This window comes from Rhinolophus sinicus, chromosome 3, assembly GCF_057876585.1.
Source record: "Rhinolophus sinicus isolate RSI-liver-muscle chromosome 3, RSI-T2T, whole genome shotgun sequence".
NCBI classification, from domain to species: domain Eukaryota; kingdom Metazoa; phylum Chordata; class Mammalia; order Chiroptera; family Rhinolophidae; genus Rhinolophus; species Rhinolophus sinicus.
The window spans coordinates 34,779,744-34,803,912 of NC_142503.1; the positions used below are offsets into that span (position 1 = coordinate 34,779,744).

A 24,169-nucleotide genomic window follows, 5' to 3' on the forward strand; every position below is an offset into this window, starting at 1 on the left:
ATGGGAGATGAAGATTGGGAAGCAGAAATAATCAAACCTCATGTGTCTTCCTACGTTCCTGTATTTGAGAAGGTAGTAAAAGTTTAAGTTTGCGGTTATTAAATGCTACAGATTTTATCAAAGTTGAGAAGCGCTGTGGTGGGAAAGTTGTTTTGTTTTTTTCCCAATTTTTATTGGGGAACAGTGTGTTTTTCCAGGACCCATCAGCTCCAAGTCAAGTCCTTGTTTTCAATCTAGTGGTGGATGGGAAAGTTTTAAATTACAGTCTGTTTCAGTATGCTGTGCTTATCTCCATGTGACTGTTGTTAACTTTCTGATAGGGAATAAGGAGGAAGCACGCTAAGCCGCAAATAGAATAAATTCGTCTGAGGCAATTTGATAATTAAAATCTGAAATATGTATTAAAATCTAACATACATATAATAGTATTATTAACAACTTAATGTAAATCTCAATGATTTAGGACATATGGTGGGTGAAAACAAGTTTGTCCAAATGTCTCTGAGACACACATATAAAAAATTGAAAAATATACTTTGGTTTTAGGTGATATTTTGAATTCTGGAAATTGGTTTTATACAAGGAGGACTCTCAAGATAAATATGTTAGGTTGATTTAGATGGTATCATCAGTCTGATCTTTAAATATACAAATCATCAGATCTTTTTCCATAATGGCATTTGGGGGGGTTACATTGTAATTCAGAAGAAGGGTCCTGGAGACGTTTTTTTTGGGTTTCAGTTCTGACTTGAAAAAACGTCTTAAAAAGATTAGCATTAGGGAGACCACCTCAGGGAAGATGTAGATGCTTGATCACTGCACTGTACACCTGAAGCTGAAGCTGAACAATAATGAATGTCAACTACAAGTTTATATATATACACACACACACATACACACACACATACACACACACACTTACAAGAAGCGGAGTACAGCATTAGGAATAGAGACAGTGGAAATGTAATGGCTCTGTGTGATGTCAGAGATATACTGGATGGGGGGAGTGGGTTTGACACAGTGTGAGGGATATAAATGATAAACTTCTAAGTATTGCTTTGTTTTGTGCACATGAAACTAAAAAAAAAAAAAAAAGATTAGCAGATGGTACTTTAGAAGATGACATATTTTAAAGGATTATTTTTGCAAAATTGTTATCTACTTGAAAATGTCTCCAAAAGTTGATTTTTCGAATTTCCAGTTTGAGTTTGTTAGTTAATTCTAACGCATTTTGATTTCAAGTGATATAGTGGAAGTTCTTATTTCACACAAAAATGTAAAATATGGAATCCTTTGTTTTCACTGGATTTGGTCTGTATATAAATTTTATATTAAAATAACCCTAGATATTAATCTGAATTTATCATATTTCTTGTTTTGGAACTTAAGCACTCCCATTAAATGTTTAGTAAATGTTTTTCTGTTTTTTCCAAATATGTTTTCACATAGATTGTAATGACAGTACACTTACAATTATAATTTTTGATTCCAGCTTTTTCACTATTTTTTTTCACTATTCTATGTTACTAATTTCCTAAAAATAATTTCTTGTGGTTACGTAATATTTCATGGAAAGGATCTACCATAATATAACTGAGTTTCTGTTGGTGTGAATTTAAGATAGTGTTAGCTTTTCACTGTAATATTGTCATGACTATGTACAACTTTTTCTTTGTTTTAATTTGGGAGTATTTTTTTCAAAAATGGAATTACTTGGTCAAAGGATATTTTATGGTTCTTTTCTTCCCTGGTTCTCAATAGATTTGTTATAATATAAAGTTTAATTCATAGATACAGACTTTCTTCCAGTGGTCTTTAATAGTCACCTGTGTAATTTTTATTTTTCAGTCTGAGATTTTGTCTTCATTAAGTTTCTTTAAACACTATATTGAACTGTAGCATATTGTGCATCTATATTGCGTAGGGTGTCTGAATTGAGTATTGCTGACTATCATATCTTTCAAATGTACTTTTTTAGAATTTTTGTGCTATTCAGTAAAGTACCTTGTTTCTTGATACTGGGAATACTAACTTGAATATAATTTTTGTTAACAATTCTAATTTATGACTCTTGATACATATTTTTATGGAGTCAATTTGTAGTAAAATTTTTGCATTTGTCTGCAAATTTAACACCTGGTGCGGGTTTCGCAATAATTATTTGATCTATTTTACTTAAAGGAACATGATGCAATTTGTTGCCTGCCTTGGTTAAATAAAAAGTGCAGAAACTAAGGATGAATATGTGACCTTTTTTCATGACATTTTTATGTAGGAGAAATCTGAGGTCTTTTATTCAGCCTAGTTTCTATTAAAGGCACTATTTTGATTGTTTTTTCTAACTGAATTTCTATTTCTAGAGACAGTTGGGCTTCCCTTTTGTTAAGTTTATAGTGTCTCTGAGACCATCTTGGATTGGTATCATCTTAGACAATATCTGTGATCAGCTTTTGCTGAATGCTTCTCAGGATCTTACTTGGAGATTTAATGTTGACACGTGCTTACATAATTTTGAATACTGTCTACTGTTCTGGTAGTTCTTAGAATTTCCCAATTCTAGATTTTAAAGTGAGTGTACCACCTGGGGATAGAACAGTGAAAGACCTGAGGTGAAGGAAAATTTGATAATCTAACAATTTTGTCGTCCAGAAATCTCAGTGCTTAGGCATATACTCATCCATTCCAGCAAAACTTGAATACATTGCATTCAAGTTTTGCTGGAATGGATGAGTATGGTGGTTGTAACAGGACATTGAAAATGAAGTTAGAGAAGGAAAGGGAAAAAGGGGGAGGGAGAGGAAACTGGAGATAGTCATGGACATAGAATTAATTAGACTGGATGGACTGGATTTGGAGTGAGAAAGAGAGGAATTAAGAGCAGTGGCTAGGTTTTTTAACTTAAGCAGCTAGATGGATGGTGGTGCCATTTACTGAGATGGGGAATCTATGGAAGATGAACAAGTTTGGGAGGGAAAAAAATCAAGAATTCTGTATTTGTTGTGTTCAATTTGAGATGACTATGAAAATGTATTAGGATGACAGATTATATGAATTTGTTCCCTATGAGAGGGATCAGGACTATAGATATAAATTTGGGAATTATCTGTACATCAATGGAATTTAAAGGTATGAGATTGAGTAAAGTTCGATGATGTAAAACTTAGAGGGCTCTGCTATGAGGTCTGGGGCAATCCAACGTTAGAGGTCCAGTGAAGGAGGAGCTGGCAAAGGGATTGAGGAGGGTGTGACCAGTAGGTAAACCTGGGGCGTGTATTCTTAAGAGAGGAAAGTTGTAAATAGGAAGGAAATAGTCTGTCATTTCAAATGCTGCTGAGGCCTCTGGTCAGATGAAACAAAAGTAGTAATTTTATTATATAATTTCCTTATTAAAAGCATTTTCAGTATAGAGGTAAGGGTGGAGGCTAGACTGGAGTGGCTTGAAGGAAAAAGTAGGATATGAGAAAGTTCAGGCAGTAATTGTAGACAACACATTTTGTTTTAAGAGGATCAGAGAAGAGGTGCAGTAACTGGAAGGGAATATGAAGTTAATTTATTTTTAAGGTAGTGAAAAAGGTAAATAATGTTTATGAAATGAATTATATTGAAAAGAAATTTGATGTCTTGTTTCAAAATTTGCCTTGCAGTTTGTGAGTTCCATGTATGTGGGATATTAAATTCCACAGCCTGAAGATCATTTAATAATAGTAGTTTTCAGTTCTCTAGTATTTCATTACCTTTCATCAGCTTTACAACACTTATAAAACCAGCCCTGTTTTGTGCTCTACTCACCCAACATATTGTGGCCACTAGAAAAGAGAAAAGAGTCTTTAGGATTTCACTTTAGGGAAAACTGGATCTCTCTTCTTGTTTGTTTTAATGTCTATGGTAATCATAAATTGGGACATTTTACTGTACCACAAGCCCAAGGCATTTCAAGGATGCATTGTCTTTCTGTTCTTAATAATTCAGAAAAATAATTGGAAGACTCTCAAGCTTTGTAAAAGTAGTTTTTAAAGTCATTTAGTGTCTTTTGTGAAAGAAGTTTTAGAAAATAAGTTATTACCTGAAGATACTACTCACCTGGGTACATTCCCTCCAGCTTTGGGTTTGTTTAAAGGAACTTATTTGAAGAAATGTTGTGACTGTTCTAATGCAGTCAGTTAATTAAGGTATCACCTGTAAGTTTTAGGTCACCTTTCATCCTTAAATTACTGAGTTATAATTTTCATGTACAAGAATTTCAGAGCTCTATATGAAAGTTTTGCTGTAAGTAGAAGAAACTTAGGTGAGAGGAAATAAAGGAGTGGATTGAAGATAAGCATACCCTAGGAGTTAGAAGTGAGAAAAAAGTTACTCAGGTTGTCCTTAACTCTGAGATACTCTGTGAAATGTTAGAAGGTTCCAAAATTAACTTGACATTAAGCTACTGATTATACGAGTTTAATCAAAAGTTGAATTTTCTGAGTGCAACAGTCATTATACACTGCAGGTGTAATGCATAGCATTAATATTCAATAATTTTTTTGAGACTAAAGTAGCATCAAAGACAGTCTTCAGATATTGCAGTGACAGGTTTGATTGAAATTAACCATGAATATTCTGACCTTATAGCTGACGTGTGCCACTTAATTGGATATGTAGTGCACTTGCAAGATGTAATAGATATATAGATACATGTTTTTAGTGCATAAGTGAGGTGTTCTTTACATTAGAGTGAATTCCTTTTTAAAAGATGTGAACACATGAATTTGTTTCATTTTACATAAACAGAACTGAAGTTTGAAAAATAAATTTCATTAATATTTACTGTAGAAACTGTTATCCACTATGCTCTGTCTATGCTCTACTTTGTTCTATACAGTATTGGCGAGTATACTGTAAAACACTGAACTCTATAAATGTATTGTGTATTGGCAGGCATTGATTTATTCATGTATTACTTTGGTCAGATTTTATTTATGTAATAGTATTTCATTATACTGTTCAGATATTTGGGTGGCTAAACTTTCAAGTCAGATGTCAGCAAAACTCTTTCTGTAAAAAGCTGGATAGTAAATATTTTAGGCTTTACAGTCTCTATTGTAGCTTTGCCATTGTAGTGTGAAAGCAGCCATAGATAGATATACCTAGATGAATGAGGGTGGTTGTGTTCCAATAAAACTTTATTTACAAAAAGTGGTGGCTCACCATATTTGTCTGATGGCTGTAGTTTGCTGATCACTGTTATAAGTGATATATTGATATACTATACACATATTGCTGACGTGAAAATTTTGGAATAATTTATAAAGAAACATCCAGTGACCCAGAAAATCTCACAGTCTACCATTGTTTTGTTTTGAACAAAACCCAGTTGTTAAATGTTTCTAGTATTTGTGAAATAGATTACACATTCTTATTCAAAGCAGAAAACTAATCTTTTCTTCCTTCTTACAGGACAGGTATTTTTCTGGAGCAAATGGAGACACGTTTAACAGGACTCCAACTTCATCATCAGGTACGTGTTAAGGCAAAAGATCTAGTGAATGAGGGGCAGACTGGTAGACATCTTGTAGAGGTATTTGTAAAATTTCCTAGTGAGACTTCATTCTTATTAGGATATTTTAGGATGGGGGCCACTTCTAGTTAGAGGAAGGGAGAGAGGAGAATGTTATAGACTGTATTATTTGATTTTGTGGGTTTGCTTAAAACCTTTGTCCAATCTGGATGTTGCATGTTTGGCTTTCAGGCTGCTAGGGAATTGTCAGGGTCCCTGACAAAAGGGAGTAGGAGATTGGACTGTAAAGTTGAAGCAGATAGCAATAGTGGTGACAGCTGTTTAAACCTGCCATACCATCAAGACGCCATGAGTTTCTTTGATATCCGAAACCGAATGTAGAAAAGGTCCTAGGAGAATAAAAGAAACTGTCAAGATACAAGAGCTGCTGTTTTCCCTCTACCATTTGTTTCCAGTTGGGTTGCCTAAATATTTTATAGACTTGATGTGGGTGGAAAGATTGGGTGGAAGTGATAGGACTGGGCTAGAAATTAAATTCATGGCAGTAGTCTCATATTGTTGAAGTCCAAAGCAGGCTGAAATGCTGTTTTTACTGTCTTCAATATTTTTTTTTTCAATTGTGGTAAAATACACGTAACATGAAATTCACCACTTTAACCATTTTTAAGTGTATAGTTTAGTTGGCCCTTGAATAAGGTGGGAGTTAGGGGCACTGACCCCCTGCATGGTAAAAAATCTGTGGATGTTCAAGTCCCTTATATATAATGGCATAGAACAAACAATGCATGTACTCCGCCTTCCACATCCTCACATTGCCAACTGTGGATTGAAAATATATACATTCACTTTGCTGTTGCAACCATCACCACCATCCACCTCTGGAACTTTTTTGTCTTCCGAAACTGATACTACTTTCTGTGAATTTGAGTTACTATGATTTTACTTATGAGTCTTTATGAATTTGAGTAACTACTACTCTTAAGTCTTACTGTAGTACAAGGGCGAGGGGAGCTAGTGGCACCAGGTAGTTTCATCATTTCTATCAAAAATTAGTGGACGAGGTGATACACTTTATAGTTCTGGGAGCTGCTGGCTTACTTGAAGCCTGTACTAAAGTGAAAAAACCTGTGGAGAAGTAATTTCTAAAATGTGAAGGGGAATTTGAAAGTCAGAGTTCATCAGGTTAAAGCAAATTTAATTCCTATGTTCAGAGTAATTCACTTGCTAGAAAGAAGTTAAATTTAGAAGAAATGCTTTGTTGTTGTCAAAATACAGTTATCTTTCATAAACATCTAAGTGCAGTGGTTTAATATAGAGCAGTATTCCGATTTGCAAAAGTTGATGAAATTCTGCCTGTTGAACCCCCAGCAAAAGGCTAATTGTTGCTTCTACCTTATGAACTGTGTGTACGCATGTATACTTGAAATATTCAGAAAAGACCAATAGGAAAGATAATCTGTGCTTTTTAACTCATCTATTTGCATAGATCGTTGTGTAATCGGGAGAAACCTCATTCTTTGAGGTGTCAGAAACCAGTTTTTGTAAAGAGATGAAAGTTTAGGTCTATCGTATATTAAAGTATGACATTGTTTTGTGGTGAAATCTTTAGAAGCTACTTTGGTGGAGTCCATTTTCCTGAAGCTTCTTGAGATGGGAAATAAATTTGAGATATTACAAATTTCTTTATCTTCATGCTTGATTAATGGTAAAATTTTAGTTTGGAAATAATTTCCCCCCAAAACTTCATATTGCTTCATTGTGTGTGAAATTCTGGTCTTGCTGTTGAGAAGTTTGATAATTAATCTGAGTCGTGGTCCTTTGTATGTGACTATTTTTCTAATCTAAAACTTTTAGGATCTTACTTAGTCTTCTGTATTCTGAAAATTTTATTATTATTTATGTATCTTGATTGTGGGTCTTTTTATTTATTATACAAAACACTTGGTGGGTCTGTTAAATCTGAAATTCAGATCCTTCACTTCTGAAAAATTTTCTTGGGTTATTTTTTCCTCTGAGGATTATTATAATTTAATAATCCCTTTATTGTTTCTTTGCATTGTTTGTTCTATGTTTGTTTTAGTCTGTGTGTGCTGTCTGCAAAAGTCTGGAGATCCTCTCCTGCCTTTTTGTGTTTAACAGTGGAACATTAAAATGCTGATTGGAAACTCAACTATATGTACATGGACACAGCTTGTTGACTGACGGGCTCTACTATCAAGTGATTGGGCTAGGGCCAGGCTGTTTTGTTGGGGAGAGCAGTTTCCCTAGAGAGAAATCATCTAGTCTTTTGTCTAGAGGACTTAAGTTTTTTAAATTATATTTTCTATTTCACTTTCCTGTTTTGTCCTTCCTTCCCTCCCTCTCTTTCCTCTATTGTACAGATCCTGTGATGCCCTGGCTGATTTCTTAATTACCCATTTTTGAATGATTTAAATTCTTTTTTTTTTTAATGCATAGTTTTTATTTATTTATTTTTATTAGTTTCAGGTGCACAAGACAAAGTAATACTTAGACGTTTGTCATTTATATCCCTCACACTGTGTGAATCCCCTCCCCCCATCCACTATCCCTTTGACATCACACACAGCCATTACATTTCCACTGTCTCTATTCCTAATGCTGTACTCCGCTTCTTGTAAGTATGTACATATATATATATATATATATATATATATATATATATATATATAAAATTATAGTTGGCATTCATTATTGTTCAGCTTCAGGTATACAGTGCAGTGATCAGGCATCTACATAATCCCTGAGGTGGTCTCCCAAGTGGGACAAGTGTCCATCGGATACCCTACAAAATCTTTACAACAGTATTGATTACATTCCCCAAACTAATTTTCAAAACCCCTTGGGCATCTTGTGGTTACTGACTATTTTCTAATCCCCTCACCTTCCCCCTTAACTCTCCCCCCCCCCTTCTTTTAGACCAGCTATTTGTGAGAGGGAAGTGTCAGGGATTTTTTTATCCTCCTCCTTCAACCTTTCATTTAAAGGAAGCACTTTACTGCTTCTCTTTGGCATATCTGAATTGCCAGCATCACTACTCTTTGGGGCCATTATTTAGTAAAATAAGGGTTATTTGAACACAAGCACTGCGATACCGTGACAGTCCATCTAATCACCAAGACAGCTCTAAGTGACCAGTGGGCAGGGAGCATATACAGTGTGGATACTCTGGACAAAGGGATGATTCACGTCCTGGGTGGGACAGAGCTGGATGGCGTGAGAGTTCATGCTAGTCAGAATGGCACAGAATTTAAAACTTAAGAATTATTTATTTCTGGAATTTTCAATTTAATAATGATAACCATAGGTAATTGAACCATAGAAAGTGAAACCATGGGTAAAGGCGACTACTCTATTATCTTTGTTCTGCAATTTGAATTTTTTACTTAGTATTGTTTCTAAGGTTTATTCATGTTGCCAGTCACTAAATTCATTTATAATCATTCTGTGTGTGAATATACCACATATATTATATATAATACTGTATAATATAGAACACAATATATATGTGTATATATATTATATATAATGCTTTGTTGTCCAACTGTACCACATATTTTTATTCTTGAAGCACATTTGAGTTTCTTTTTTTTGTGGTTATGAACAAAGCTGCCATTAATATCCCTTCTTTTCCTAATTTGCTAAATATGTGTTTTTAAGTCATGAGTGGTGTTGAATTATATCATACACGTTTTTATCTATGGAGATAGTTTTCTCTTTTCAATCTGTTAATTACCTTTTTTAGATGTTTCGATGTTAAAGTACCCTTTCACACTGGAATAAACCCAGCTTGGTTGTAATGTTTTATCTATTCAATTTACTATTGGGTTTGGTTTGCTAATATTTGTTTTTGAGATTTTGTATCTACTTATGAGTAAGAGAGGTTTATAATTTTCTTCTGTTCTTATCACATCAAAGTTAGGTTGGCCTTCTAAAATGAGTCAGGGAATAATTCTTCCTAGTTCCTGGAAAAGTTGTATTGTATGACATTGGAATGAGTTGTTCTTTGAGAGTTTTGGTAGAACTCACCTGTAAAACTATATCTAGGCATGATGCATGGATATACGTAAGGATTCAATTTCTGTAGGGCAGTTTGGTTTCTATTGCTTTTTGAGTCAGTTCTGGTGAGTTAATTTTCTCGGAACCTCTTCATTTTCTTTAAGTTTTAAATTTAGTGGTATACAGTTGCCTGTGGCAATTTTTGTTCCTTATTGTGGTACAAAGCACGTAATGTGAGATATATCCTCTTAAACTTTTAAGTGTTCAGTGCAGTATTATGGTTAACTACAAGTACAGTGTTGTACTGCAGAACTTTAGAACTTTTCATCTTGCATAACTGACTGTACTCATTGAACAGTAACTAATTAATAGTTCTTATTTTCTAGTATAAAAATTTAGATACTGATAAGTAATATTTTTATCTCACAATTTTAAGCAGTTTTAAAGTTCCATTGTCATTTGTTTTCTTTGAGCTGTGGGCTGTATAGAAGTGTTTTTAATATATATTTCCAAATGTAACAGGATTTTAAATAAGTTTTTTTATGTTTAATAACCTCTCATTTGACTGCATTGTGATTTGAGAATTTTGTGTATATAATATTGATTTTTGGAATTTGGTATTGAATTTGCATTGTGGCCTCCTTCATGGTTAGTTTTTATAAACATTCTATCTATTGTTGAAAAATGTAATTTCTTTAATGTTGCATGCTGTAAGTTTTGTGAAAGTGTACAGTATTCTGTGGGTGACTATGGTTTACCTATTCTCCTTTGATCAGTTTTTCTTGCTATTACAAACAATACTGATAAAAACATCTTTATGTAACTGTGTTACCATGTGATTATATCCAGAGGAGAACTTCATACTAGTACACTTTCAAAAAATATATATATTTTAAAATTAGGATCAAGAGTGATTCAGTGTATAGCTTCAATATAGTGTACTATCGTGCTTGTTTCTCTGTGTCCTTGATGATTTTTTGGTATTAGCAAACTTAAAACTGTTTTCCAGTCAATCACGTAGTTGAAAAAAGGTATCTCCTTTTGACTTCCAAGTTCTTTTATGAGTGACATATAGTCACCATTTATTTTTTTTTTTGGAGAACTACCTATTCTTATTCATAACTCATTTTTCTAGTAGGGTATTCATCTTGCTTATTGCTATATAAAATTCCTCATTTGCTATGTGAGTTGCACATTGAAAAGGCGTAAAGTTTGCCTACAACCAAAATACTTGTTATTTTGACTTGCTTCATAATATTATTTATTTTAGAAATGGATGATGGACCTCGAAGAGATCATTTCATGAGAAGTGGATTTGCCTCTGGGAGGAGTTTGGGAAACAGAGGTAAGTAGCTTTGTCTCCTTAATTTTTTCAACTGTTGAATAGTGGACTGAATAGAGGATTTTATGGCTGTTTAATGCAAAGCTAAATCTGCTATAACTCAGTGTACAGTAGACTTTGTTGACATAATGAGTTGATCATTTTTTCAAATGCCATTATTCTTTTTTCTGTTTTACTTTTTGGGGATAGTAGGAAATAGTTTGATTACATAGATTGGTTAGAAGGTTGGTTAAAGATAGTTGCTTCACAAAGCCACTTCTTAGTGTGTTTATGATTATTGATTTCCAGTAGTTGTCATGGGATGAATGTAAAAGCTTCAGAGTTTAGGGTGAGAAGGACCCCTTTCTTAAGTTTCATGTTTGCATTTCTGCTATCGCATTAATATGAAGAGGTTATTTTTCCAAGCTTGGAATTTTTTATTGTCACTCGTAGAACAACCAGCTCTTGATCTGACTGATAATGACACAGCAAAATAACGTCCTACAGTCCATCTTTAGATTTGATAATAAAATGCTGAAAATATTCTGCACTGTGTTTTATTATAGTGCAATAAGATAATATTAGAATTTCAAATTACATTTTTTTAAAAATCCATATGACCATTTCTTTTATGTGATATCATAAGCAAGGGCTAATTGGTAGTTTTAAATATACATAACAAGCATTGAATTTATTAGCTATTATTCTTTGAAAAACTTTATTGATATGTCTAGATAAAATAATATCTTAATATTACACTCAAGGGAATATTTAATATTTTGATATATTTTAAAATCCTATTTTAGAATAGGTTATGTGATATTTTTTGATGCAGACTTCTAAACATTGTTGAATAAAGCTTTTTTTGATGAGAAAACCGTAATTGAAATTCTACAACAAATTGTTAATTCCATATGTTTTAGGTTGAAATCTACATTAAACTTCCGATCAGAATTCTTTGTAAAATGTTAATACTTAAAAAAATTATCTTTATACTACATATAATCCTGGAAATTCACGAGTATAACTTCTTCCCCTTATGATTCATCTGACATTTTAGTTTCAATCTCTATGGTATTTTTTCTCAGAACTTGCATAGCTAGTAATGTGTTTTTGAAATTGACTCTGAATTGCTTAGACTATAATATTGATTAACTTTTCATGTTCTGTGAAGTATGGCCTAAATAGCATTAACTTCTTGAATTACACACATCTTTAGACTCTGATGAAAATAATGATAGTTACTCATACACAATATTTGTTATTAAAATTTTTTTCGCTCATACAAAATTTTGCATGTGGCTTTAGGAGTTTCATAGGTCCCTCAACTACCTTTTTTAGGATATTACAGAGCTAGATAAGACAGTTTATGAGGATCACAAGACAATGCTTTAATTTTTCCCAGCGATAGTTTAAAGTGGCAGTTTATACTGTTTTGGATATCTGTTGTTACAAGTTTTTGTTTTTGTATTTATTTTTATTAGTTTCAGGTGTACAAAACAATGTAATAGTTAGACATTTATCATTTATATCCATCACACAGTGATAATTCCCCACCCCATGTACTACCCCTCTGACATCACGTAACAGCCATTACATTTCCACTGTCTCTATTCCTAATGTTGTACTCCACTTCTTGTAATTATATATGTGTGTGTATATATATACACACACATATATACATATATATATATATATATATAAATATATATATATTTATAGTTGGCATTCATTATTGTTCAGCTTCAGCTTCAGGTGTACAAGGCAGTAATAAGGCATCTACATCATCCCTGAGGTGGTCTCCCAAGTGGGACAAGTGTCCATTGGATACCCTACAGAATCTTTACAACATTATTAATTACGTTCCCCAATTGACTTTCATATCCCCATGGCCATCTTGTGGTTACTGACTGTGCTTTCGAATCCCCTCACCTTCCCCCTTGTCCCCCCCTCCAATATTTTGTTTTAAATAACCATGCTACTTGCTATAGCAACTCAGCCTTCAATATTCTTAATGTAGTGGTAGAGAAACACGTGGAAAGAAGTTTTACTAAAAGGAGATACAGATAGTTGACTGTGGGAATGTGGAGGAAAAATTGATTATTACTGGAGGACTAAAGGAAGACTTCACCGAAGAGGCGGCCTTTGAACTGGGCTTTTGAAGAATGAAAAGTATTTTGCTGGGAAAAATAGGGAAGCAGGGAATGCCACCCTGAAGGAACAACATATTGGGAGGGACAAAATATTAGAAGGCTGTGTAGAGTATGGAAAATTGGTGTGAATTAAAATGTTTGGTGTTCAGAATTGTGTAGTGAGTGATAAAGCTAAGAAGGCTAATATGGGGAGCTATGTGGAGGGGAGGACAGGGAAGGTGAAGAGGAGTAGTATTCATAGCTTTTTTCTTTATTATGTAGTTGCTTCCTAATTTTAATTTTAAAAGTATAAAAATTAAGAGTGATTTAAGTACAGTAAAAATGAGTAAATAATAAATTGAATTTATTAAAAACAGGATAAGAGTGTAAAATTTTCCTTAGTGATTTTCACACGGGCATAGTGTATGTGTAAGTAGCTGGCTCTATCAGAGTAAGGTTTAATATACAGAAAATCAGAGAGTTGAATTTTCTGATTAAAGGTCACTGGTAAAATAACTAGTAGAAAGCTGTATTTCACTAGTAATAGAGTCGTGTTCATCTTGATTTCATAATTTAACAACTTTTTAAAAAGAAGTTGGTATATTATATCTTTATAAGTTGCTGTACTACTCTCTCCTATCCTTGAAAGTCCTCTTACCCCCAAAGATTCCTTTAATACGTAGTTTTGATGACATGCTTAATTTATATGTTAAAGAATTTTAACTCTATCTGAACTTTTTCAGATGCTGGCGAGTCTAATAAAAGAGAGAATGCATCCACAATGGGTGGTTTTGGAGTTGGAAAGGATTTTGGAAACAGAGGTAACCTGCTTATGATATCTTACAATCAAAACTTGAGTGACCATAAGTTTGCCACTCTTTGAGTTCATATTTCCCTTTATAATACTTAGAAAGTATGTGCCTTTCCCATAAATTTATGAGGATCACAAAGGAATGCTTGCACTTTCTTAGCCATAGTTTAGAGCAGCAGTTTATGCTGCTTTGGTTGTGTCTGCTGTTCTGATTTAGCTTTAGCTTTTTTTTTTTTTTTTTTTTTTTTTTAATAGCTATGCTAGCTGCAGCATCTCTTTAAATTGATTTATCCCACAGGTGGACCCCAGTTCTTTTCTGTATTCAAGATTCCCTTTCCTGCCCCCCAAACAAGAGATCCACCTTATATTTCCAAAGGTGAATTTAAGTCTCCATCTTTACTTGAGCAAAGAATCAGTAGAAGCTTTGAAATTAAATGTTTTTCCTTAAAAACTTTAAAAACTGTGCATCAAAGTTTTTCCCTTAAAAACTTAAAAAACTCTAGATCAAAAGTAAAGTTTACGCTCAAGACCAACAGTGTGTATGTGAAAGACTTTCCCTAACATTTTGGAAAACCCACACTTGATCTTTTTGGGTTGGGGAGTATGGAGGGAAGGGGGCAATTGTAGAGGGTAGTAGAATATAATCCTCTTCTGGACCAACTTCAAAGATTGCCAATATTTAAATGAATAAAGTAACTCAAACCTTAGGTTTTGTGATAATATATTCTTTCTGCAGAGATTATCTATTGAAATTAAATATATGCTTAAGGAACAACTTTTTTGTCATCCAGTCATATATTGAAGGTACAGGGTACTTAATTTTATATGGTAATTGTGTATTAAATTTCCATTGAGTTTTATGCTGGAAGAATATTAGATTTTGGTTGAATCTGAGGTGTTAAGTGACTTATGTATATACATTTTGTATATAAATTTAATATCTGTCAAACAGTAATTGATTAGTCTCTGTATTACAGAAACTAATTTAATATTTTGTAATTTGGATTAAATACTGATTGACAGACATCTTATATTGACAATTAATTTTAAGGTGTATTATTCCTTGAATATCTTTGCACTAAAGATCATTTTAATAAGACTCAACATTTTAAAATTTTATAAAGTATTACTGATGGATGCTTTTAAAATTAATTTTAGAGGCAAGTCTACATACCGCAGATACATAAATCTAGACGCAGGTTTTCATTAAATGAGATTTTGAAAGCAGAGCTTGACGAACGATTTAAAAATTTATTAATTTTTTTCCCCCTTTTTTCTCCTCCCCCCCCAACTCCGGTTCAAGCCATTGTTTCTCAGTCTAGTTGTGTAAGCTCCCTGGCCCATGCTGGTATTATGAATCTAGTGCTCCCCACTGGCTGAGGCAGTCGGTTGCCTGTCGGGTCGTGGGTCACTGGTCATCGGTCAGCCACTCCCAGCAGCCCATGCCGACCTCCAGCTGGCTGTTCACGGCAGCCCACTTCCAGGGAGAGCCGTTATTCACAATCTTAGCTGTAGAGGGCGCAGCTCACTGGCCCATGTGGGAATCAAACTGGTGACCTTGGCTGGCATTTGCATGGCGCTCTAACCACCTGAGCCACTGGGCTAGCCCTAAAAAAATTTTTATAAACAAAAAATTGGCAGAATTTTCTTGTTACTGAGAAGGGAAAAATTACTGAATATTGGATTATAATTTAGTTATCCGTCCTCTGGCAGAAGAAATTATGAGTTAATTTATAAAATTTTAAAAGTTTTCATAGTTTGAAAAGAAAGTATACAGTAGTTATACTGACTATTTTGCCCAATAATGTGTGGAGGAATATATGACATTTGAGGTAATATAACGTTGTTTGACATTTTAACCTTAGTAAATTGATACAAAGCATAAATTGTAATACAGCCTATATGAGTTCTTATTCAGTATTTATATATAAAGTTGTATGTGGTTTATCTTGTTTTAAAGAAGCTTCATAACTAGTAGTCCCTGTTAGGGTTTTTTTGTTTGTTTGTTTTTGTTTTACACCACAGAGGTATAGATGATTGTTGTTTTTAGAAATTTGCAAGTTTAATTTTATATAGGTTTTTCAAATAACAAATTTGAAGAAGGTGATCGCTTTGGTTTCTGGAGAGGTAAGTCAATTTTTTTTGTAGTGACTTTTATAATTTAATGTCTATAGTCCATGCTAAAGAGATACTAAGATTAAGTAGCTTAGTCCGTCCTAATTCTAATTTATCTAAAACCAGATTTATAAAGCAGCTATAGTCAAAGCCTTAACCAAGAATTCAGGTATCCTGATTTGGCCTATTGCCACATGCTTTGATAGTCTGTACGGTGCAACTTTTGAATGCTGGCTGCCTTAAGGACAATATGATAGTAGAAAGAGCAAGTCAACAATGAAAATTATACTTCCAAGTATAAATACAGTTTGGGACATTTAGGTCCCTATTCAGATTCAAATCTTTGACAGTGGAAAAAGATTAATGAGGATGTAGGTCACCGCTGAAATCAAAGACATTTCTGCAAAAAGTACAGACTCTGGTTTGGAGGAATACAGAGAATGATGAGAATAATGTTACTAAAATATAGACTACAATAATTAACAGTGATTTCTCAGGAGAACCTGATTGAGTAGATTTGGGTGAGGCCTTGGAACTTGTATTAAAAAAACTTCCCTAGTGAATCTGATGCTGTTTGTTTGGTAACCACTGATATATAGAATCTTTATAACATAATGCCCTTTGGAGTTTCAGACTTTGTTTCATGTCCCTGCTCTGCTACCTGCTAGTTGAATGATTTGGCGCAAGTTGCTTACTTTCTCGGATCTACAGGTTTCCTATTCTGTAGAATGGAGACCATCCATTTCCATGGGTTCTTAGGCAGACTAAATGAGAATGCATATAAAAGTTGAAAGCTTAGTATCGGACACATTCATGGTAAACAATAAATTCCATCTATTGTCATTAACTATTTGAGATTTGATCTTATACTCTTAATAGTGATTCTCAAAATCAAAACTAAACCAGACCTGATTACCTTAAAACCCTTTCGGAATAAGGTGGGGTTTTAATATATCAAATAAGACTGTTCCCTCCCAAACTAATGTCTGTCTTAGTTTCCCTGCTTCTCTCTGCTTTTTCTCGTATCCCCTTTGAATGAAAACATTGAACTGATATTTGAGTGAAGAAAAACCATCACGATTTTTATCTATTTCTATTTCTACTTGACGTAGTTTCCTAGTTTTTAATCAATTAATATTCAAGATCATTTCCACTTATCAAAGACTTTCCCTTCAGTTGACTTCTTTTAATGGTGGAGGGCTTTTGAGCACAAATTCCTTACAGCACGTGAGAGAACTTCTTCCAAAATGCTCTGTTTGCTTTCCTTTGGTCTAGTCTACTTTTTCTGTTCTTATTCTTAGTTCCCCTAAAATTGAAAAAAAACAACATGGATTGAATTCTTTCATTCTCACATTGTTGGCAAGCTTAGGAGCAAATTTTGATATAATGATAGACTCTGCCCACAAATGCATAGTTTCTACTCTGCACACAAATGCATAGAGTTTTGTGATTGCTATTTTCCCTGCAATCTACTTTCCCCTAGCTGGTATCATGTAGTGATAAGGAGTTCAGATTTTGGACGTGGACACCCTAAGTTTGGGACCCAGATCCTCCTCCTCCTGTCAGTTGTGTTTTTCTGAAAAATATATTGAACTTCTCTGTATTTCATTTTCTCCATTTACAAAATGAAGATAATACCCACCTCACAAGGTTTTTATGAGGATCTGAAAAGCTAATACATGTAATTCATTTAGAATGGTGCCAGACACATAATAAGTTCTGTATGCGTTGTTATTTTTTTACATAATAGGTTGTCACTAATCTTGGGATCGTTATCTCATTTTTGTTTGTGCTTGGCTTTACTTTCTAACTTTACAGAGATAATATATGTAACTTTTTATTTTGAAATAGGTTAAGACTCAAGTGAAGTTGCAAAAACAGTACAGAGGGTTTCCTTCACCCTTCTTCTCCTAATGTATCTTACTTTTCATCCAATTTCTCCTAATCTCATTAACCTATTTTAATTCCCAGTGTAGCCAAAATAACTATAGGTTTGTTTTAGGGGAATAATTGGCTGAAGATAATGTGAGACTTACTTCTCCTTGACAGGTCTCAAATTATTCATAGATTTTTCTGCTATAAAGTATCAAATGTTAGCTATCGTCATTATTTCCGGGATAACCTTCTTTCCAAAATTCTTTCCTATTCAGCCCCTTGTAGTATTGTTAAATCCTGCTTCTAAGAAAGTTGTCTTGATATTAGATGGCTCTTGAGGAATATTTGTCAGTTGACTTTTGCTCAAATAGGCACCCGCAATAAGAGCTTTGGTTGTTTATTGTTAAACAATATTAATTGTTAAATAGATTAGTACTTTTGCACAGGAACTTAACTGATAGCTTCTCACCAGTTTAGCTACTTGATGTCATCACTGAATAAAGGTCTCATATATTAAACATTAATGACATATATAAAGATCCCTTGAAGCCATCTCTGTATTTTCCAAACATGGCTTTGTTGAAATACTCTAGAAAGCTTACAGTTATTACTAAAACCTATATTAATAACATATAATTTTCAATTTTGAAAAATCACTTATTCCTTTCTGTCATTTTACACTTTCAAAATAAATATCTCTGGGCTTGGGTCCCAGGACTTTATTTTTAATCAACTTTCCAGGTATTCTTTCCAGGTCGTGATCCTCATGCCTCTTTAGAAACCCTGGTAATGTTACTTGATAACATCGTTAAAAACAGAAAAGCCAGGATATCCCCAATTTTTTCATTAGTATGAATGGGGAAAAGTTTGCTTATATTTTTACAAACACTAATGCTTCAGGTTTATTAAAAAGGCAAATTGCAGAAATAATGATGACATAAAAAGAATAGTCATGTGTTTCTAGTGATCTATGGCCCACATTTGAAAACCACTTGACTGCTTAATAGTTTAGATATTTCTGAAACTATTTTTAGTCAAATTGACATTTATGAAATTCTTATTTTTTTGGCTTGTGTCTAGCACTTGGCAAATAATGGGTTCTCAATTATATACTCACCACTTAATATTTAGCTATATTAGGTGATTTGTATAGGGAATAAACTGAATAATGTCTTTACATTTCTCTTAAAATTATTTCAGTAATTGTTTATATTTTTAACTTATGAAAATAGTTTTCTTACTAATATATCTTTTGACTCTTTTAAAATGTATTTTAAAAATAATTTTTAAAATTATAATTTTTTATTTTTCAATTACAGTTGACGTATATATTAGTTTCAGATGTACAACATGGTGATACAGTACTATTTTTTGATATTACATCTTAATTATTTAATTATTTAGTTAATTATTTCGATGTTACTCACATGTTAAATTTTTATTCAAGAGGCTTACAATGACTGTGAAGATAATCAAACACGGAACAGAGGGTTTTCTAAGAGAGGAGGTAAGGACCACATTTTTGAACAATTTGTACTTATGATAGAGATACTAAACTGACAAAACTGATTTTGGCAGAGATGAAAGAAAGAGAAATTCTGGTGGTGCAAACCTTTGAAGAAAAATACTTTGGCATATCTTTTATGCTTTTAATGCTTGGGTGAATATTCAGTAGGTGTTCCTCCTACTTTCTGCTGTCACTGGATTTTTTTTTTTTTTCCTCTAAGATCTCCAGAATGTGCCATGAAGTACAGAGGTGGGACTGTAACTGTGAATCTTGGTCAGTCACAATATAGATGATCTGGGATGTCTCTGAATAGGACATAATTGGAGATGTGGGAGAGGGAAGAAATTGCAGATTACTTTTTTTTCAAGTCTAGCAGTACTCCACCATACTCTGCTAATCCTGCATCTAATGAAGTTGACTTGAGGTGATATAAAAAGTGTCATGCTTAATTCTTATCTATAGGCAGACATGTTAAAATAGCAAAAAAAACTATACTGAATTTATAAAATTGCTACAGATGTGCAAATCTACATGTGATAAAAAGTTTATTACATAGTAATCAGATACAGCAGTGTTTTTTGCTGCAATTTGAGGACATCCTTTTTCCTTGCTCATTAGTTAGCTTGTCAAATAGCAGGCCCTCCCTTGTGAAGCTGGGACTTGCTGTGGATTTCACTATAGCCTTGTTAGGGATGTGAGGTGGTAGGAGTTTGGAGGTGAATGAGGGATGGTTATATGTCTCATTAATTGAATCATTTTAATTGCAGGGAGCTGTGTAATGATGGGGAAAAGGTTTAGATAAGGAAAAAAAACCGGATGACTCTTCAGTATTCCTTCCCTCCCCCTTTAACAAGCAGTTTTTTGACACTTAATGTTTGTAAAACATTGCTTTTATTTACAGTTGTGGTTGTTTTCTGCAGAATAGTGAACATGTTCCTCACTATTATATTTTCTTTAAATCAATTTAATTCATATTTAAGTGGTGATATCAAAAGCCAGTTGCAGCTCTTTGTGCTTGAATCTGGCTTATTGACTAATAAGGTGTCTAGCAGGGACAGTCATTTTTCAGGGTTTCCTTGATTTCTGTTGTCTATTGATGTATACATTTGAGGGTGGTCACTCAGTAAATCGAGGTATATTTGTTAATATAAGTGTATCTAGGTTTATATTGAAGTATGACATGATATAGCACCAGACATGGGCACATATCATAAATGTATAGCCCAGTGCTTTTTCACTAACTGAACACACCATAGTGAAATGTGTTCACAAGAATCCAGATCAAAAAGTACAAGTAACTAGCATAATAAAAGCCCCCCTTTAAGCTCATTTTCAATCACTAGACATCCCCCCCAAAGTTAAACTCTATTCTGACTTCTAGCAGCGTAGATTAATTTTGTCTGTTTTTGTACTTAATATAAATGGAATCATACAATAGGTACTCTTTTGTGTCCAGCTTCTGCTTAATTTATTTGTCAGATTTATTCATATTGTTGATTGCTTTGTAGATCATTATCACTGCTATACAAATAGTGATTTTGTTATTCTACTCTTCTGCTGATGATGGACATTTGGATTTCTTTCAGTTTTGGGCAATCTTGAAACTACTCCTGTGAACCTGCTAGTGCATTTCTGTTGGTGACATTGTATATATTCAGAAGTAGAATTGCTGGGTCATAAGTTGTGTATATTTTTGGCTTTAATAGCTCTTGTCAAATGTTTTCCAAGTAGATATACTATGATTCCCATATCCTCACCAATATTTGGTATTTTCTTTTATTTTAACCATTCTGCTAAGTGTGTGGTGGTGTATCCTATTGTGGTTTTAATTTTCATTTCCTTGATGGACTGCTGAAATGTGCAGTGCTTCGTATGTTGATAGGCCATTTGGACATCATCTTTTGTGTAGTACCTATTCAAGTCTTTTGCCCGCTTTAATGTTGGGCGTCTTTATTTTTACCTTTCTATTTGTAAATAATTTAAAACTTACAGAAAATTTACAAGAATAGTACAGGTAATTTCTGTATGCCCCTCATATTGGAAGCCCTCATTTTAATCAAGTCCAGTTTATCCGTCTTGTCTTTTATTGTTAGCGCTTTTTTTCCCTCCTTTTCAAGAACTCTGTGCTCCCTCTAAAGTCATAAAAATATTCTTTTCTATTTTCCTTTTAAAACTTTATCTTTTTAGGTTCCACATTCAGATTGTAATTAGTCTGGAATTTTTTTTTTGTATATGGTATAAGGTTGGGATCAAGGTACATTTCCCCCCATATTGATGTCCAGTTGATTCAGTATCCCTTATTGAAAAGACTGTTCCTGCCACTCTACATTACATAGCTGCCTTTGTCTTAAATTAGGTGGCAGTATATATGTGGACTGTTTCTGGATTTATTTCCATTCCATTGGTCAGTTTCTCTATTTTTACACCATTGTCATATAGACCGTTTACTGTAGTTTTATAAGAGGGTCCTGCTTTCTGGTTGTGTAAGTCTTTCAAGTTGGTTCTTCAAAAGTAACCTGATTTAGTCTTAATCCTTTGCATTTTCATATGATGTTTAGAATTATCTATTCCTAGAGAAAAACCTAATGGGATTGTATTGAACCTGTAGAGTAATTTGGGGAGACTGAACATTTTTACAATATTGGTCTTCAAATCTATGAATATCCCCATTTATTTAGGTCTTTCATTTTTTTCCTTGCGATGTTTTGTGGTTTTCACTATAGAGACCTTATACATCTTTCTGTACCTGAGTATTTGATATTTTGTGATTCATATTTTGTTTGTTTAAACCACATATATAAATTTAATCATTTTAAAGTATATACTTCAGTGGTTTTAAGTATATTTACTATGTTGTGTGACTATCACCACTATGATATTCCAGAACATTTCCCTTTCCCCAAAAAGAAACCCTGTGCCTTTCAGCAATTAGTCCTGTTTCCCCTCTTCCCACATCTTCTGGCAACCATTAATCTATTTTCTATAGTTAATCTATTTTCTGTAGTTATGGATTAGCAAATTCTGGACATTACATATAAATTAAATGATATAATAGGTGGTCTTGTGTGTCTGGCTTCTTTCACTTAGCATGATATTTTCAAGGTTCATTCATTTTGTAGCTTGTGATAGTACTTCCTTCATTCCTTGTTATGGCTGAATAATATTCCACTGTATAGATATACCACATTCTGTTTATTCATCAGCTGATGGACATTGGGTTGTTTCCACTGTGGAACTGTTATGACTAATACTACTGTAAACATTTGTGTATATGTTTTGTGTGAACATATATTTTTATTTTTATGGATTTATATACCTAGGAGAGTCTTATGGTGATTCTTATGTTCAATTTTTTTGAGGAACTGTCAAAATAGTTTCCCATAGCAGCTACACCATTTTACATTCCCACCTATAATGTATGAGAATTTCAGTTTCTCCACATCCTAACCAATGCTTATTAATGTCTGTCTTTTTAATTGTAGCCACTGTAGTGGGTATAAAGTGGCATATCATTGTACTTTTGATTTGCATTTGGTGATTACTTTGATGTTGAACAGCTTTTCCTGTGTGTATTGGCTATTTGTATATCTTCTTTGGAGAAATGTCTATTCAAATCCTTTTCCCATTTAAAAAAATTGGGTTGTCTTTTTTATTATTTTAATAATTAAGCTTATGTATTCGTGATACAAGTGTCATCAGATGTGTGATCTGAAAATATTTTTTCCCTTTCTGTGGGTTGTTTTCTCACTTTCTTGATATTCTGTGAAGCACAAAAGTTTTAAATTTTAATGCAGTCCAATTTATCTATTTTTTCTTTTTTTCCTTGTGCTTTTGGTGTCATACCTAGAAAACCTTTGCATAGTCCAAGGTCATGCAGATTTTCACCTGTTTCCTTCTAAGAATGTTACAGTTTTTGCTCTTTAAGTCTTTGATCAATTCTCAGTTCATTTTTGAATATGGTATGAGGTAGAGATCCAACTTAATTCTTTTGCTTGTAGATACCTAGTTGTCCCAGCACCATTTGTTTGTGTTTTATATTGACATGTGTAGGTGTAAATCTCTTTAGATTTATCCTACTTGGAATGTATTATGCTTCTTGGATGTGTAGATTAATATTTTCCATCAAATTTGGGAAATTTTCAGCTCTTTTTTATTGTGGTAAATGATAATGTGAAATTTGCCGTTTTATCTATAAATATATAAAATTCAGTGGCTTTAAATATCTTCACAGTGTTGTGCAATTGTCACCACTATCTAGTTCCGCAAGTTTTTTTAACACCCAAGCAGAAATCTGTATCTATTAAGCAATAACTTCCCACACCTTCTTCCTCTCAGTCTCTGCTAACCTTTATTCTGTGCTCTCTATGAATTTGTCTTTTCTAAATATTTCATACAAGTGGAATCATACAATATTTACCCTTTTGTATCTGGTCTAATATATTTAGCATAATGTTTTCCGTGTTCATCCAGGTTGAAGCATGTATTAGAACTACCTTTGATTTCGTTGTATGTATATACCGTATATTATTTATCCATTCATCTGGTGATTTACACTAGGGTTTTTACTTCTTTTGGCTGTTGTGAAGAACACATAAACACACATATACCATTATCTATTTGAGTCCCAGCTTTTGCATGTTTTGGGTATATACCTAGAAGTGCAATTGCCAGGGCGTGGGACTGGAATAAGTTAAAATATGCCACAAAGTTAGCTATTCTTACAGATATCAGTCTTTAAAAAAGTGGTTCTCTGAAGCTGCTGCAAGTCTTTGATTAATTTTCAGAGTTTGGAAAACGTTAATTCTGACATATTTGTGCCCATTTTTTCTTTTTTTTTGGAGAAGCACATTTTGGATTTCCTTACTTTGCCATTTTTGTTGATGTCAGTAATCCA

General features: G+C 33.4%; 1 protein-coding gene across 5 annotated transcripts in view; it reads left to right on the forward strand.

Moving 5' to 3' along the window:
- The window catches only part of DDX4 (DEAD-box helicase 4), a 51,386-nt gene continuing 27,217 nt past the window's right edge, over positions 1 to 24,169 (forward strand). For 3 of the 5 annotated variants that reach the window (XM_088796372.1, XM_088796373.1, XM_088796377.1), the window contains exons 1-6: positions 1 to 72; positions 5,437 to 5,497; positions 10,785 to 10,859; positions 13,711 to 13,788; positions 15,855 to 15,905; positions 19,216 to 19,275. In XM_088796372.1, the coding sequence (XP_088652498.1) occupies positions 1 to 72; positions 5,437 to 5,497; positions 10,785 to 10,859; positions 13,711 to 13,788; positions 15,855 to 15,905; positions 19,216 to 19,275 (397 nt within the window). The remainder of the gene's footprint in view (positions 73 to 5,436; positions 5,498 to 10,784; positions 10,860 to 13,710; positions 13,789 to 15,854; positions 15,906 to 19,215; positions 19,276 to 24,169) is intronic. The other 2 variants (XM_088796374.1, XM_088796376.1) reach the window with 2 other exon arrangements.